General features: G+C 44.5%; 1 protein-coding gene across 3 annotated transcripts; it reads right to left on the reverse strand.

Moving 5' to 3' along the window:
- Positions 1-954: 954 nt before the first annotated feature.
- LOC119285886 (DUF724 domain-containing protein 3-like) lies at positions 955-7,817 on the reverse strand. Of its 3 annotated transcripts, XM_037565209.1 has the most exons (9): positions 6,745-7,815; positions 3,369-3,756; positions 3,055-3,248; positions 2,848-2,961; positions 2,702-2,756; positions 2,505-2,626; positions 2,300-2,435; positions 2,184-2,225; positions 955-2,066 (listed from the first exon to the last, which is right to left on the reverse strand). In XM_037565209.1, exons 1-9 carry the CDS (start codon positions 7,744-7,746, stop codon positions 1,294-1,296), a joined length of 2,826 nt encoding a protein of 941 aa, XP_037421106.1. In that variant the 5' UTR covers positions 7,747-7,815; the 3' UTR covers positions 955-1,293. The 3 variants fall into 3 exon arrangements, with proteins under 3 accessions (XP_037421106.1, XP_037421104.1, XP_037421103.1); XM_037565207.1 differs by having other exon boundaries at positions 2,505-2,623; positions 3,055-3,756; positions 6,745-7,817; XM_037565206.1 differs by having other exon boundaries at positions 3,055-3,756; positions 6,745-7,816.
- Positions 7,818-14,616: the final 6,799 nt, after the last annotated feature.

The following is a 14,616-nucleotide window of genomic DNA, read 5'->3' on the forward strand; positions in this document are numbered from 1 at the left end:
ACGCTGATAACGCTCACATGTGTGGTGGGAGTGACATCCGCTCACATGCCTTATAACACACAGACTGCACCACGTCACCACATGCATGCATGTAGGAATTTTTTTTCTAGTTTTTAAAATGTTTTATCTCTTAACTTCGAAACTATATCTCATATCAATATGTCTCGATGACTTTTTGAGGGTTAAAAGTTGTCATATCTATTGCACATGAATTGCCATGGTGTTTACATTGAAGTTGCCATGATATGTTTCAGCTATTTTCTTCTATATTTAACAGTAAACTTTTACATATTATAAAATGGAGAATTAAGAAATTAGACTTGCCATGAAGCATAAACTAAAATTGTCATGATACATGCACTTAAAATTGCCATGGTGCATACAAAAAATAATTTTCATGGTTAAAGTACTGGCATTGCCATGCTTTATAAACTAAAATTACCACATGGCAACTTTAGTGTAATCACTATGACAAGTACGGTGTAAACATCATGGCAATTTTTGAGCAAAAAAAAATCGTCAGAACATATCAACATGGGATCTAGTTTTGAAAATCTCGTCGAGACGGATTTAATGATGAAAACATATTTTTAATTTTTAAATTGTATTTTTTAATTAGGAAATAAACATTTTTAAGCCAAAACCAAAAAGATTCCTGCTAATATTATATGTTCTAACGTGACAAAATGAATGGCAATAAAGGAGTTTGGATCATATTGCTTTGTGCCACACATGTGGGTTAACATTTGCAAAATTATAATATACCATGATCTATAAAGAAGGGCAAAACGTAGTTGTGGACCTGAATAGGCTTCTTCATCGCATGCAGCATAAGCACTTCAATCAGCAGCAATGCAAATTCATTGCGATGCCGTTCTCTCCTACCAAGTGCTAACAGGATCTGATTGATTAAATGATTAACAGAAACACGCCAAGTTGACGGGCATCAAACCATACAAAAATAAATACAGATCAGATAATACGTATAAATCAACAGCATGTTTTCAGATTGACCCACTGCATAGCAGTCATCACAGGATTCGGGGAATGAATGACAACACGAGACAACCAGTTTACACAGCCATAAATATCGTCCAACTAGCATAGAAAAATGGGTCTAAACTTGACAGAGTTGAAGATCCATACATCTGCTGCTTGCATAAAAGGTGTCGAATGACAATTGGAACCCTCATCCAAGTTTGGTGATAATCCTAGATAAAAGGTGCAACACACGGGAGCATAAGCTACGGGAACAATTAAGTTGGGAGACTGAAATGATTTCTGAATATCGTATCACTCGGAAAGCTGCAGTCTCGAACGCATATCGGCTAGGATGTCATGAAACCGCACTTCAACATTAACACATGCTTCCTGAGCTATGTTAACTCCCTCTTTCAGCCTCAAGAGCTCTGCATCTTCATCTTTTGTCTCCTTTGCAATCTGCTCTGCTTCACCACGAAGGCACAAAAGTTTCTGCTCAAGCTGAAATATAGCTCCTTCCTTTTCAACAAGTAATGCATGCTTGTGGGACATGGCAGACTCCTTCCGTGGTACCAATTCTTTCAACTCGTCCAGATGTCCAAGATGCTTGGTGTGCTCCCATTTGGCCTCAAGTAATTTCATCAGACTGTGCTGCAGCAACTTAACATCAAATCCATTTTCCTCTAAATGGGCAAGTGCGTTGATCTTTCTTTCAAATAACTCAATATTATCTTCTATGCATGATCGCTTGACACTTTCAACTAAGCTGGCATATGTCACCATTAGACCTATAGCCATTCCTTCACGCAGTTCCGGCATAAATTGCTGAAGTGGAAGGAAATGGGGTTCCTGTGGTACCTTCCGAAACACTTCCATTGGTTCAATTTGATGCCATATGGATGAGGTCTTGATGAACGGAAAACGCTCACCAGAGATCTGACATGAAAGAAAAGGTGGGTGCAGAGAAGTCCCAACAGCTGAGCAGCTTCTTAATGCAGTGTTTTCCATGGTGCACTGTGAGCTCCCAGCATCCTGAATATGTAGTTGATTTGGTCTCTCATCCACTTTTTCCCCATCGAGTAAACCTGCCATCAATAAACTTCAGAGACATTCAACATAAAATGAATGCATATTAAACTTCAGAGACATTCAACATAAAATGAATGCATATTTCTACCACAGGTAGTTTACACAGCACATACCTTGCCCGTCACAGATTGATTTGAAGCCTGGGGGTAGTAAACCTGCCATCAATAAACTTCAGAGACATTCAACATAAAATGAACGCACATTTCTTCCACAGGTAGTTTACACATACCTTGCCCGTTACAGATTGATTTGAAGCCTGGGGGTATTAAAGGAAACAGTTCCTGATTTGTTCCGTCATTTACGTTTACTTTTTCCTCCCTGTTGAGCTGCTGCTGAGTATGAGGTCCTCTACTGTCCACTTGTCTCTGAAAATTTACTGAGGTAAGAAGCCATAAACTGATAGAAATACCTTATCAAGACAAAAAAGTTCATACTTCCATGAAGCATTCTTTCTGTCGCCCTGCCACTTTCTTTGCACTTCTCTTCTGGACAGTCCTAGTTCCATGCCCTGAGCTATGTGGGCTAGACAAACCTTTGAAGCCTTTCTTTTCAGCTGCTGCACATTACAAAACAATATTTAGATTTTGATAAACCATCTAGTTGATGGACACTGTTTAGACAAATTACTCACATTTCTTGGAGGCAAAAACCTTTGTGTTTGAGCTACTATCAGCCCCTCTTGACACCTGCAAACAGATTGACAGGCAGAACAGATAATGCACATGAGCAGGGATACTATTAAGGAAGAGTTTTAACATAAACAGTAACAAGACATACCGCATCAGGTGCTCTCGTCTGCTTATCCAGCGGTGAAGGGGCATTGCACGTCGAAGCAGTCAAAGCACAAATAATTTCCTTACAAGAGCTATTGCTGTTACCTTTCAACTGAATCTGCAGATGAGAAAATTTGACATTTACAGTAACTATAAATGCATTGCATGTAAAACGTTACTTTAACTAACAAACACAATGACAGCGACTCACGTTATTAAATGTGTCACTGTTTCCCTCAAGTGCTTGAATAGGGTGAGTTTCCCCGCCTTTTTCCCCACCTTTATGCTTGGCACTAAATTTCTTTACCTGGAGTGGCTGGACATCAAGCGGGCTTTCCTGGCTTTCCTGTGGTTTCTGGACAGCATTATTTATGCAAGAGGAATCCATTTTCTGTTTTCTTAATCCTGCAATCAAAAGCATATCATGGGCTTCATCAGCAATTCTTCCACAGACAGGTGAATTAAGCTGACCATTTGAAAGCATCATGTCAAGCGGGGCTTCTTGAACAACAACTTCCACAATACCATCTGCTCTTGATTCGTTCTGAGGTGTTGGATTTTCTGAGGAAGCATGATGAACCCCAAGCTCCTTCATCGGCGCTGTACAAGAATCCACTATCCTTCGTGAAATCGCTTGAAAGTTATTTTTTCTAGATCGCGGAGAACAGGTTTTTGGAGAAAAATTGCTTGCTAGTGACTTGCGTAGTGCAGATAAACTAGTGTCCATCTCAGACTCCAACACATGTTCAGAACCTTCAGTTAACTCTTCAAGTTTTTTTCGTGGCAGTTCTATCCTTGACCTTTTTGTGGCTGGAGATTGTGTATGATGGCTATTTTCATCATCATTGGATGCCACCTCAACAGCTGAGCTTGGACGTTTTCCAGATACAGACTGCCGCCTATTACCTTGTCTCTGTATACGAAGGAAATTTCTAGAGTGGGTCATGCAAATTGAAATATATCCAATGCTAAATGCATAACAAATAGAATATCAAATATAATCAAAATAACAGTTATGAAAACGTTTTCAAGTCATAAAACTAACGCATGTGACCGCATAGTGCAAGATACTTGCATGATTGAATAAATCAAGATATGCAATTACTCAGCAATCCATATGGCTTATAAAAAGAAAGTAATATAGGACTCAACCCAAGCATCCACATGAGACAACATGCCTCATCAATTTTCATTATGAATCAGCCTGATGGGGAAAAGCCATGAAAAGAAAGTAGCATCAGTCAAGGGATTTCTCATATAAGTTATTAATTAATAAAACATTATAGTTCATGATTAATGTGATACCAATTAAACGCAAAACATGTGCCGCTAACGACAAGCATGCTTCAACAGGAAGCGAGCGAGCATGAGACGGGGGGAGGGAGGCCAGAAGGGTAATCCAGATTCCAAATATCTCCAAACTGTATGGAACAGCACGTGTAGGATACTTCATGCATTGCTAAGATACAAATATCTGGTTTAATATGAAATTCTAAAATCGCATGATTCTTCTTTCTGCGTCATTATGATACAGGCTAACCTAGTGATCATATAAATTGTAACTTTAAAAAAAAAAAGGGCAACCTGGTGCATGTAGCTCCCGCTTGCGCAGGGTCCAGGGAAGGGTCCGACCACTTTGGGTCTATAGTACGCAGCCTTTCCCTACATTTCTGTAAGAGGCTGTTTCCAGGACTTGAACCCATGACCTCATGGTCACAAGGCAGCAGCTTTACCACTGCGCCAAGGCTCCCCTTCTCAACAAAAAAAAAAAGATAAGACAAAATGTAACAGTTCGTTTCTTGTTTCGATGAGAGTGTCCAGCCAGACAGCCTCTTATTATATACTCCCTCCATCCAAAATGTAGTGCATATTTTGTTTTCTAAAAGTCAAAAATGGCTATGTTTGACCAAGTTTAAGGGAAAAAATATCAACATCCACAATACAAAATTAGTCTCATTAGATCCATCATGAAGTGTACTTTTATATGTTTTTTATTTAGTATTCTAGATTTCGCTAGTTTATTCTAGAAACTTGGTCAAACATATACTTGTTTAACTATTGAAAAACCTATATGCACTATATTATGGAACAGAGGGAGTAGTGAAAACGAGCATAGTACAATACGGGTATTTTGGCACACACAGACATATGCACCAGTGGCACAAATATATCTATATTTTTCATACATATCAACAATGTGTGCACAAATTTGTCTTTTCTACATTCCAAACTGACTACTTCACAAAATGTTGTTGTTGCTCATACTTCAATACAATACATTATTTTTTTATTTGTAAAACATTGAAATATGTTTAAAAAATCACAAATGTAGTCATATGCACTGAGCTCAGTTGTGTAACTTTCTAGTAGTAATAAGACTATACAAGTATTATGCACTTCATAATACTATTGTTTCAACCTACCATGCAGTACCAGTCCAACAGATGCAACTGCGGAGGAAAAAATATTTAGAGAATTTATAAGATATTTGTAGCATAGCCTTCCTGTTTCTATTTTTCCTATATATTACTACCTCCATTCCTAAATATAAGACGTTGGGGCAGTAGATGCAAAAGAATCAGCCACGAAATCGGTTTCCATGGGGGGAAAATTGTCCACAACATTGACCCTTGGATGGTCTGATACCAAATGCAAAGATTTAGGATGAAACCCCAACCCAACTCACACCTTCCACACAAAATCATTTGGGGTCCTACCTTCTCATATGCAGTCTTCCAAAGCAAACAACACAAGTAAATAAGTAACATGTGCAGAGATAAATCAGCAGGATGATGACACTTCACCACAGCCAAACTTCAGCCTTTATTGTGTCATGGTTCAATGCCACCATGCAAATCATACAGGACAGAAGACACTCCATCCCACATTTAACCCAACAAAACATCCAAACACCTCCTAATTTTTCAGTGTATAACAGAAAACTGGGAAAGTAGTTAGATACTTCCACTGGAACTGAAGTGTTCCACAAATTGTATGATGTAACCTGTCAACAAAAGCCATCTTGCAATTTCCCTACTATGTATCTATATGTAAGACTTCAACATGAAACTAGCACCTTTCGAAAATGATCAAGAGCACTGAGGTAAAGAAGGGATGCAGAATACATGGCATACAATCAGACTAATTGTAATGAACAAAGTTGAAGTCTACAAGATTGATATTGTTATGAGAAAAAATGGAAGCTGGATATGGTTCAAGAGAAGCTAGATACTAGCTCCACACCAGCATTTACAGCTTCAGATTTGATAATGTCAAATGAAATGATGGAAACACGAAGAATGGCTGAAAGCACATATTATTCTTGCATGTATTTTGAAGAGCATGTCAATATCTTTAGTGACACCATCGGTAGTCCAACATTGTGGGCAATACAACAAGACATAACATCTAAAGTTTAATTATGACGCAAAAAATCAAAGTCGATTATGCAAGAAAATCTTCATATTAGTTCATAGTTCTTCAAGAAAGTAATTCAGAACCTCAGACTATCAAACTCTTGGCGTCGGAACTCAGAAGCAACATGTTTTAAGAATGCATGGCTAGCGGGTTGTGGGAAAAGGATAATACATTAAATTTCGAAATAATATTTATAAGAATAAACAAATACTCCCTCCGTCCCAAAATATAAGATCATTTTTGACACTATGATAGTGTAAAAAGGGATCTTACATTTTGGGACGGAGGGAGTAACTCCCAAAGATGTATCATCTAACTTTAATCAAATCGGATACGAGACAAAAACAAATCACCCTGATCGATTCATGGCCGAAAGCAGCAAAATTTGCAGGTGTACACAATCCAGAAACAAAAACTATAACATCAAAGTACTGAAACTGTGAACTAGCATGCACCGGTAGGAGGTGGATTTCGCAAATATTACCTTAGGACTTACAATCCTCCAATGCTTGCCATTCCACTTGTATTGAGGCTTGAGCAACTCTGGCACCTTCTTCAGCAACAGCTCTCCCTCCTTTCCGTCAATGCTAACCTCGTACTCACCCTCGCCAACAGCCCTTTGCACCACCCCTGGTGACCAAGCGCCGTCACAGTACACCTCCACTGCGGCACCAGGACCGAGGCGGAACTCGCTCTCCCGCGGAGAGTGCTCCACGTCTGGTCTGATGAAGAGGCAATGCAGGTACTCCATGGCCTTCCCCCCACCCACCTCTTCCTCCAGATCGGAGTACTCCACGAGGTAACTCAGCCTATCAATGACCTTGGCCACGGTGGCGGGGAACCACGAGTAGCCATACAAGTCCCGGTCCCTCACCACCTCCACCTTGTCCCCAACGGCGTAAACCCTAACCGCCCGCTTGGGCTGGACAGAAATGGCGACCTTGGACGGGAGCCACTGGCCGTCGACGTAGTCGCGGCGAGGGCGGACGTGGTGGGGATCCTGGAAGGTTATGACCTCGCGGGTGATGGGGAAGGCGGCGGTGAGGGGGTCAGTGGCGAGAAGGATTCCGGACCACCATCCGTCGTTGTGGAAGGCCTCGACGATGTCGTGGAGGCAGAGAGGCTCCGGGTTGGAGGGAGGAGGGGGGCGAGGGCGGATGTGGGAGGGAGCGAAGGGTTCGACGAGGGTACCGCCGGAGTCGTCGGAGAGGAGATGGGAGTAGGTGACGGTGTAGCGGGCCCGGGAGCCGCGGCCGCGTGCAGGGAGGAAGCTGTCGACTTTGGCCTCGAACCAGGAGCCGTGGAAGCCGTCGTCGTCGACGCGGACCTCGACCTCGGTGCCAGGGGGCAGGGGCGGCTGCTGGGCAAGGGGCGGCGCGGAGGAAGGGGGAGGGGACTGTGGGCGACGGGAGGCCTTAGACGGAGTGCTCCAGCCTCGGCTGCGGCGCCGGCGGCGGCCGGTGGGCGCCGGCGAGCGGCCGGGCATTTGGGCGGAATGGGGGTTATGCGCGTCAGGGGTTTTGGGTGGGCACGGTCACGGGTCTGTCGGACCCTGGGGGGTTCCTTTTCCTTCAGTTTCCGCGGCCAGTGGTTGCTCTGCTCGATCTATCCCTAACTCCCCTGTTCTGTAAAATTTCCAGATTTAGGGAGGAGTTGGGTCAAAAATCGTCCCGATGGACTCCACCTCCCATCCCGCCGAGCCATTGACCTTGCCACCCGCCCGGCCCGTTGTCGCGAATCAGGTTGTCCACTGCGCCTGCCTTCCCGCCGTGCCTCGCCCGGTCCGCCGCTCCTCGCCCTGCCACCCCACTACCCGTCTCCACTCAGCCCGCCACCTGGCCGCCTGGCCATGTAACCTTTCCGTTGCACCCCTTCGCCCCATTATGATGCCACCCCAGCCGCCTCGCCGCTGCAATACTGCCCCGGCCGCCTCGACGGTCATCAGCTCAGCCCGAGTGTCAGCATCGCTGACCCAAAGAGCCCGCCGGCAGAAGCGAACCAAGCCCACGGTGCACGGTCCAAGCGTGCACGCGTGGCCAACCCGCAAGTGATGGGGCCCGGAGTGGGTGGCAGCAGCCCGAGCCCAGGCAAGGACTACTTAATCCTCAACCGCCAGAGCGCAAAGCATCCAGTGGATCAAGCGAACGACCCGACGGCCACCTACCTCTTTCACCTTCCTTGCTAGGAACCCTAGCCGCCACTCTTGCAATTCCTCTGTAATCGACACTGCAATTGAGTTGTACGAGAGATTGCTACCAAGCTATATGAAATACTAGTTCGTCCCTAACATCTGGTATCAGAGACCAAACTTCACCCTCTCCGCTTCGTTCTGGCGCGCCTCGTCGAGACCAGGAGCTTGCACCGAGCCAGGGCGCATCTGAAAGCCATGGACCCGAGTGTCTCTGCCTTCCTCATCAAGCTTGAGGCCAAGATCGAAGCCTCCATGGACGCGCAGACCAAGGCCCAGCAAGCAACATCGGCCAAGATCGACGAGGTACTCAAGTGGCGACCCGATCTGGAGCGTCGGGTGGCGGATCTGAGCAACATGGTGGCGGCGCTGCAACTAGCCCAGCCGCTACCGCCCAAGGAAGGCGAGCAGCTCCCCGCGACTCAGGATCCGCACCAACAACCGCCCGTGACACACGGCGTCCACATCAGACCCGTGACTGGCGCGACGACTCATCAGCAAGGGCCCGTAGGCCAGGGAGTTTTCAACATAGCACGGCGGGCGTCGGCGGTGTCGTTCCATACGCCGCCGCTACTCTCGGCAAGCGGTCAGTCCGATTCTCTTTCCTCTCCGTCTATGCTCTCTCCGTTTGCACATGCAAGCCAGATGCTCGCTGGGTTGGGCCAAGCACACCCATCTATATCGTTTCCTCAGTTTACGGGAGAGAATCCAAATCTCTGGAAAATTTTGTGCGAGCAATATTACTCTATGTTTGGCATCCATCACACCTTATGGGTCCCGATGGCCGCGCTCAATTTTTCTGCTGCTGCTTTTGTTTGGTTGCAGGCGATCCAGAAGCGCTTGTCAGAGTTCGATTGGGATGCATTTACCTCTCTGTTGTGCTCCCGTTTTGGTCGCGCTCGGCACCAAATGCTGATTCGCCAGTTCTAATTGTGCGACAGACCACCTCAGTAGCTGGTTATATTGAGAAATTCAAGATGATTATTGACCATTTGAGTTTGTATTCTGATTCTATCCATCCTTACTACTTTCTCACTCGTTTGTGGGGGGGTTGAGGACCTATATTCGGGCAGTGGTGCTGGTTCAGCGGCCCCCTGATCTGGACACGGCGTGCTCATTGGTGCTCCTGCAGGAGGAGGTGCTGGGCGGCACTTTCGGGTCCCTGCGCAGCCACCTGACGCGGCAACCAAAGTGGTTGTACCACTACCTCTATCGCTACCTCCAAACCGCCCCGCACCCGCCGCGGGGGCGATTGATCGCCGTGGCACGGATGTTGCGCGTGTCGAATTTGCCAAGATCAAGACACTGCGGGACTATCGTCGTGCTCGTGGCCTGTGCTTCAAGTGCGGCGAGAAGTGGGGGCACGACCACGTCTGCCCCACTTTGATCCAGCTGCACGTCGTCGAGGAACTTCTTAACATTTTCGGTATCGACAACGCCATCGACATGCAGCTGTCGCTGCCTGAAGACGCGGTCATGGCTATTTCGCGCTCGGCAGTGTCCGGGGGCGTGTCGGCCAAAGCATTCCAATTGCGCGCATGGATCCAGGGCCGAGAGGTGCTCATGTTGGTGGACTCCGGCATCACCAACTCCTTCATCGAGCAAGAGCTCGCGACGAATCTCATCAACGCTCAACCTCTACAGCGTGCGTACCACGTCCGGGTGGCGGACGGGGATGAGCTCCTCGGTTCTCTTGTGGTTCCTGCCTGCGAGTGGTGCACCCAGGGCCACGATTTCCGCACCGATCTGAAGGTCCTTGCCTTGGGCACGTATGACGTGATCCTTGGCACGGACTGGCTGGAAGCCCATAGCCCCATGATAGTGGACTAGCGTGCTATGTCCCTCGAGTTCCAGTCCCCATTGGGCAAGGTTTTCCTGTAGGGGCACGAAGCAGAATCATCAACCTGTATGCTCATCAATGTTGTGCAGCTCCTGAGTTTGTGCAAAAATAATGCAGTCAGCCACATTGTGCACTTGTGCCCCATCTCTGAAGATCAAACAAAAGGATAACCAATCCCAGAATGTCTGCAACCCATTCTGGAAGAATTTGTTGATGTGTTTGGTGATCCTGAGAGCTTGCCACCAAAGTGCTCGTGTGATCACAGAATACCTCTTCTACCAGGGGCTCAACCTTTTAGTATAAGGGCATAAAGACATAAGCCTAATAGAGGCGAAGGTGTCCCGATGTTTCGATGAGATAGCTATCGTTTTCTATGAAAGTCGACTTTGATGATCGGACCACGAACGTGCGAAGAAGTCACGCCTTAGAAATCGCTAAACCAACTTCCGAGGGGTTATTGATCATGCCGGAGCACGATCAACCTGACCACGAGGATCTATTTCCTGCAAGCAAATGAAGAACAAGCAAGAAATTGAGATTGCAATCTAGATAATGCGAATATAAGATGAAAGATTTATTGATCAAGGTGGGGTTCTGTGACGCCTTCGTCTGGTCGTTGAACACAAACAAAGTACGCGAAGTTGCAGCTATGGCGAACTTTTAATCTAAACAAAACCCAAAGTCTAAACGCTGCCCTAAGGGCTGTATATATGGAGGAAGAGGGGGGAATTTTGTGGCCCTTGGAGGAGGGGTCCGAAACCAACCCTATCTCTTGTTTCCCCGCATTTACGGACTCTAAAAATAGCCTATACTCAAGTATTTCGAAAATACATGGGCTGGCCCAATAATAAGGTGACGCGGCACCTATAATAGCCTCTGGACGAAAATTATGAAGTGGCATCTTGTATATTTCGTCCAAGACTTCATGCACTCATTATGGTGGCTTCAAAGTCCTGAAATCATCACTTGTAACTCCGTTCTTGTTCCCCTTGCGCATGCCATCATCTCCATGATTGGCCTTGCTCCAGTGTTCATCCCTCTTATCCATGTCAGGCTCTTCATTTGTAAGCAAAACAAATGTATCCAATTTAGGCAGCATCATATTCTCATGAATATTAGAATCATTACCAAGAAACGAAAGTACCTAATAATTTAATTAGCATGCACGAGCTCTAGTAATTGGTCCAGTATATGTAGCAGTAGGGGCTGTGGGTGTAACAATGGTATTGATGTCCTCATCATCCTATCCTTCTTGAAATGAAGTCGTTCTTGAAGAAAGCTCATCTTCCTCACCCAAGTAAGGCTTCAAATCTGCAATGTTAAAAGTGGGACTAACCCCAAAATCCGCAGGCACTCAAGTTTATATGCATTATCATTTATTTTCTCTAACACCTTAAAAGGACCATCAACACGTGGCATTAGCTTTGATTTGCGCAAATCAAGAAATATATCCTTACGCAAATGTAACCAAACAAGATCTCCAGGTGCAAACACAACATCTTTTCTACCCTTATCTCCAGCAAGTTTATATTTAGCATTTTTACGCTCAATGTTTTCCTTAGTTAACTCATGCATTTTTAAGATCAATCCAGCACGTTGTTTAGCATCAAAATTAACCTTCTCCAAAGATGGAAGAGGCAACAAATCAATGGGTGCACGAGGTAGGAAACCATACACAATTTCAAAAGGACACATTTTAGTAGTAGAATGCAAAGAACAGTTATAAGCAAATTCAATATGATGCAAGCATTCTTCCCACATTTTCTTATTATTCTTCAAAACATCCCTAAGCATGGTAGACAATGTTCTATTGACTATTTCAGTTTGTCCATCAGTTTGGGGGCGACAAGTAGTACTAAAAAGCAGTTTAGTCCCCAACTTAGCCCATAAACATCTCCAAAAGTGGCTAAGAAATTTAGTATCACAATCTGAAACAAATAGTATTTGGCACACCATGCAAGCGAATAATTTCATGAAAGAATAAATCAGAAACATTAGCAGCAGCATATTTTTTATGACATGGTATGAAGTGTACCATTTTCGAAAATCTATCCACGACAACAAATTTGCTATCCCTTCCCTTCTTTGTTCGAGGTAAACCCAAAACAAAGTCCATAGATATATCCTCCCATGGAACACTAGGTACAGGCAAAGGATTGAGTCGTGACTTAGCTTTTTGACATGTAGTGCAGCGAGCAAAGAGTGAGAATGCATAGCTTGTTAGCACGAAACACAAATTCATCGTTAACGACAAACTTGTTCTATGTTCTCCCTTCTTTATAATTCTACAATACATCTTTAAATTAAGCATCATGCACATTGATATGTCCATTTTGCATCATGTTTTCCTACTGTTATTTATGATGTTTTTATCCATAATAATGCTTTTTGGAGTAATTCTAATGTCTTTTCTCTCATAATATGCAAGGTATACACAAAGAGGGAGAATTTCGGCAGCTGGAAATCTGGACGTGGAAAAGCTATGTCAGGCTACCTATTCTACACAACTCCAAGCAAGCTGGAACTTCATGAAGAATTTTTATGGAATATATGAAGAATATTGGAACAAATAAGTACCAGAGGAGGCCCACCAGGTGGGCACAACCCACCTGGGCGCTCCAGAGAGCCCAGGCGTGCCCTGGTGGGTTGTGCTCACCCAGGCCCACCTCCAGTGCCCATATTCTGGTATATAAGTCATTTTGACCTAGAAAAAATAAGGAGAGGACTTTCGGGATGGAGTGCCGCCGTCTCGAGGCGGAACTTGGGCATGAGCACTTTTGCCCTCCGGCGGAGCGATTCTGCCGGGGGAACTTCCCTCCCGGAGGGGGAAATCATCGTCATCATCATCACCAACAACTCTCCCATCTTGGGGAGGGTAATCTCCATCAGCATCTTCAACAACACCATCTCATCTCAAAACCTAGTTCATCTCTTGTGTTGAATCTTGTTACCGGAACTATAGATTGGTGCTTGTGGGTGACTAGTAGTGTTGATTACATCTTGTAGTTGATTACTATATGGTTTATTTGGTGGAAGATTATATGTTCAGATCCAATATGCTATTTAATACCCCTCTGATCTTGAGCATGATTATCATTTGTGAGTAGTTACTTTTGTTCTTGAGGTCACAGGAGAAATCATGTTGCAAGTAATCATGTGAACTTGATATGTGTTCGATATTTTGATAGTATGTATGTTGTGATTCCCTTAGTGGTATCATGTGAGCATCGACTACATGGAACTTCAGCATATTTGGGCCTAAGGGAATGCATTGTGGGGTAGCAATTAGATGATGGGCTGCGAGAGTGATAGAAGCTTAAACCCAGTTTATGCGCTATTCCGTAAGGGACTGATTGGATCCAAAAGTTTAATGCTATGGTTAGAATGTATTCTTAATACTTCTCTCGTAGTTGCGGATGCTTGCGGGAATGTTATTCATAAGTAGGAGGTTTGTTCAAGTAAGAACAGCACCTAAGCACCGGTCCACCCACATATCAAATTATCAAAGTAGCGAACACGAATCAAACGAACATGGTGAAAGTGACTAGATGAAAATCCCGTGTACCTTAAGAACGCTTTTCTCATCATAAGAAACCGTTTTGGCCAGTCCTTTGCCTCAAAAGGATTGGGCTACCTTGCTTCACTTTTTCTACTATTATCGTTACTTGCTCATTACAAATCATCTTGCTATCAAACTACTCTTCTACTTACATTTTCAGCACTTGCAGACATTACCTTGCTGGAAACCACTTGTCATTTCCTTCTGCTCCTCGTTGGGTTCGACACTCTTACTTATCGAAAAGAGCTACAATTGATCCCCTATACTTGTGGGTCATCAAGGCTATTTTCTAGCGCCGTTGCCGGGGAGTGAAGCACCTTTGGTAAGGAAACATTTATATAGTGTGCTGAAATTTACTGCCACTTGTTACTATGGAAAACAATCCTTTGAGGGGTTTGTTTGGGGTATCTTCACCTCGATCGGAACCACAATTAGCTATCCTTCAACCTACTGCACCTACTGAAAAGATTGAATATGAAATTCCTTCGGGTATGACAGAACAACTGCTAGCTAATCCTTATGCAGGAGACAGAACCGAACATCCTGATATGCACTTGATATATGAGAACAAATTTGTGGATTGTTCAAGCTTGCAGGTTTATGCGGAGATGAAGTTATGAAGAAGGTTTTCCCTTTATCTTTGAAGGGAAAAGCATTGGCATGGTATAGGCTATGCGATGATATCAGATCCTGGAATTGGAATCGATTGAAATTGGAGTTCCATAAAAAAAATCCTATGCATCTAGTTCATCGTGATCGGAATTATATA

This window comes from Triticum dicoccoides, chromosome 4A, assembly GCF_002162155.2.
Source record: "Triticum dicoccoides isolate Atlit2015 ecotype Zavitan chromosome 4A, WEW_v2.0, whole genome shotgun sequence".
NCBI classification, from domain to species: Eukaryota; Viridiplantae; Streptophyta; class Magnoliopsida; order Poales; family Poaceae; genus Triticum; species Triticum dicoccoides.

Coding starts and splice junctions, on each gene's coding strand:
- LOC119285886 (XM_037565206.1), bottom strand. CDS start 7,746: ATGCCCGGCCGCTCGCCGGCGCCCACCGGCCGCCGCCGGCGCCGCAGC. Junction 2,962..3,054: donor ACAGTGACACATTTAATAAC/GTGAGTCGCTGT, acceptor TCTCATCTGCAG/ATTCAGTTGAAAGGTAACAG. Junction 2,226..2,299: donor ATCAATCTGTAACGGGCAAG/GTATGTGTAAAC, acceptor TATTGATGGCAG/GTTTACTACCCCCAGGCTTC.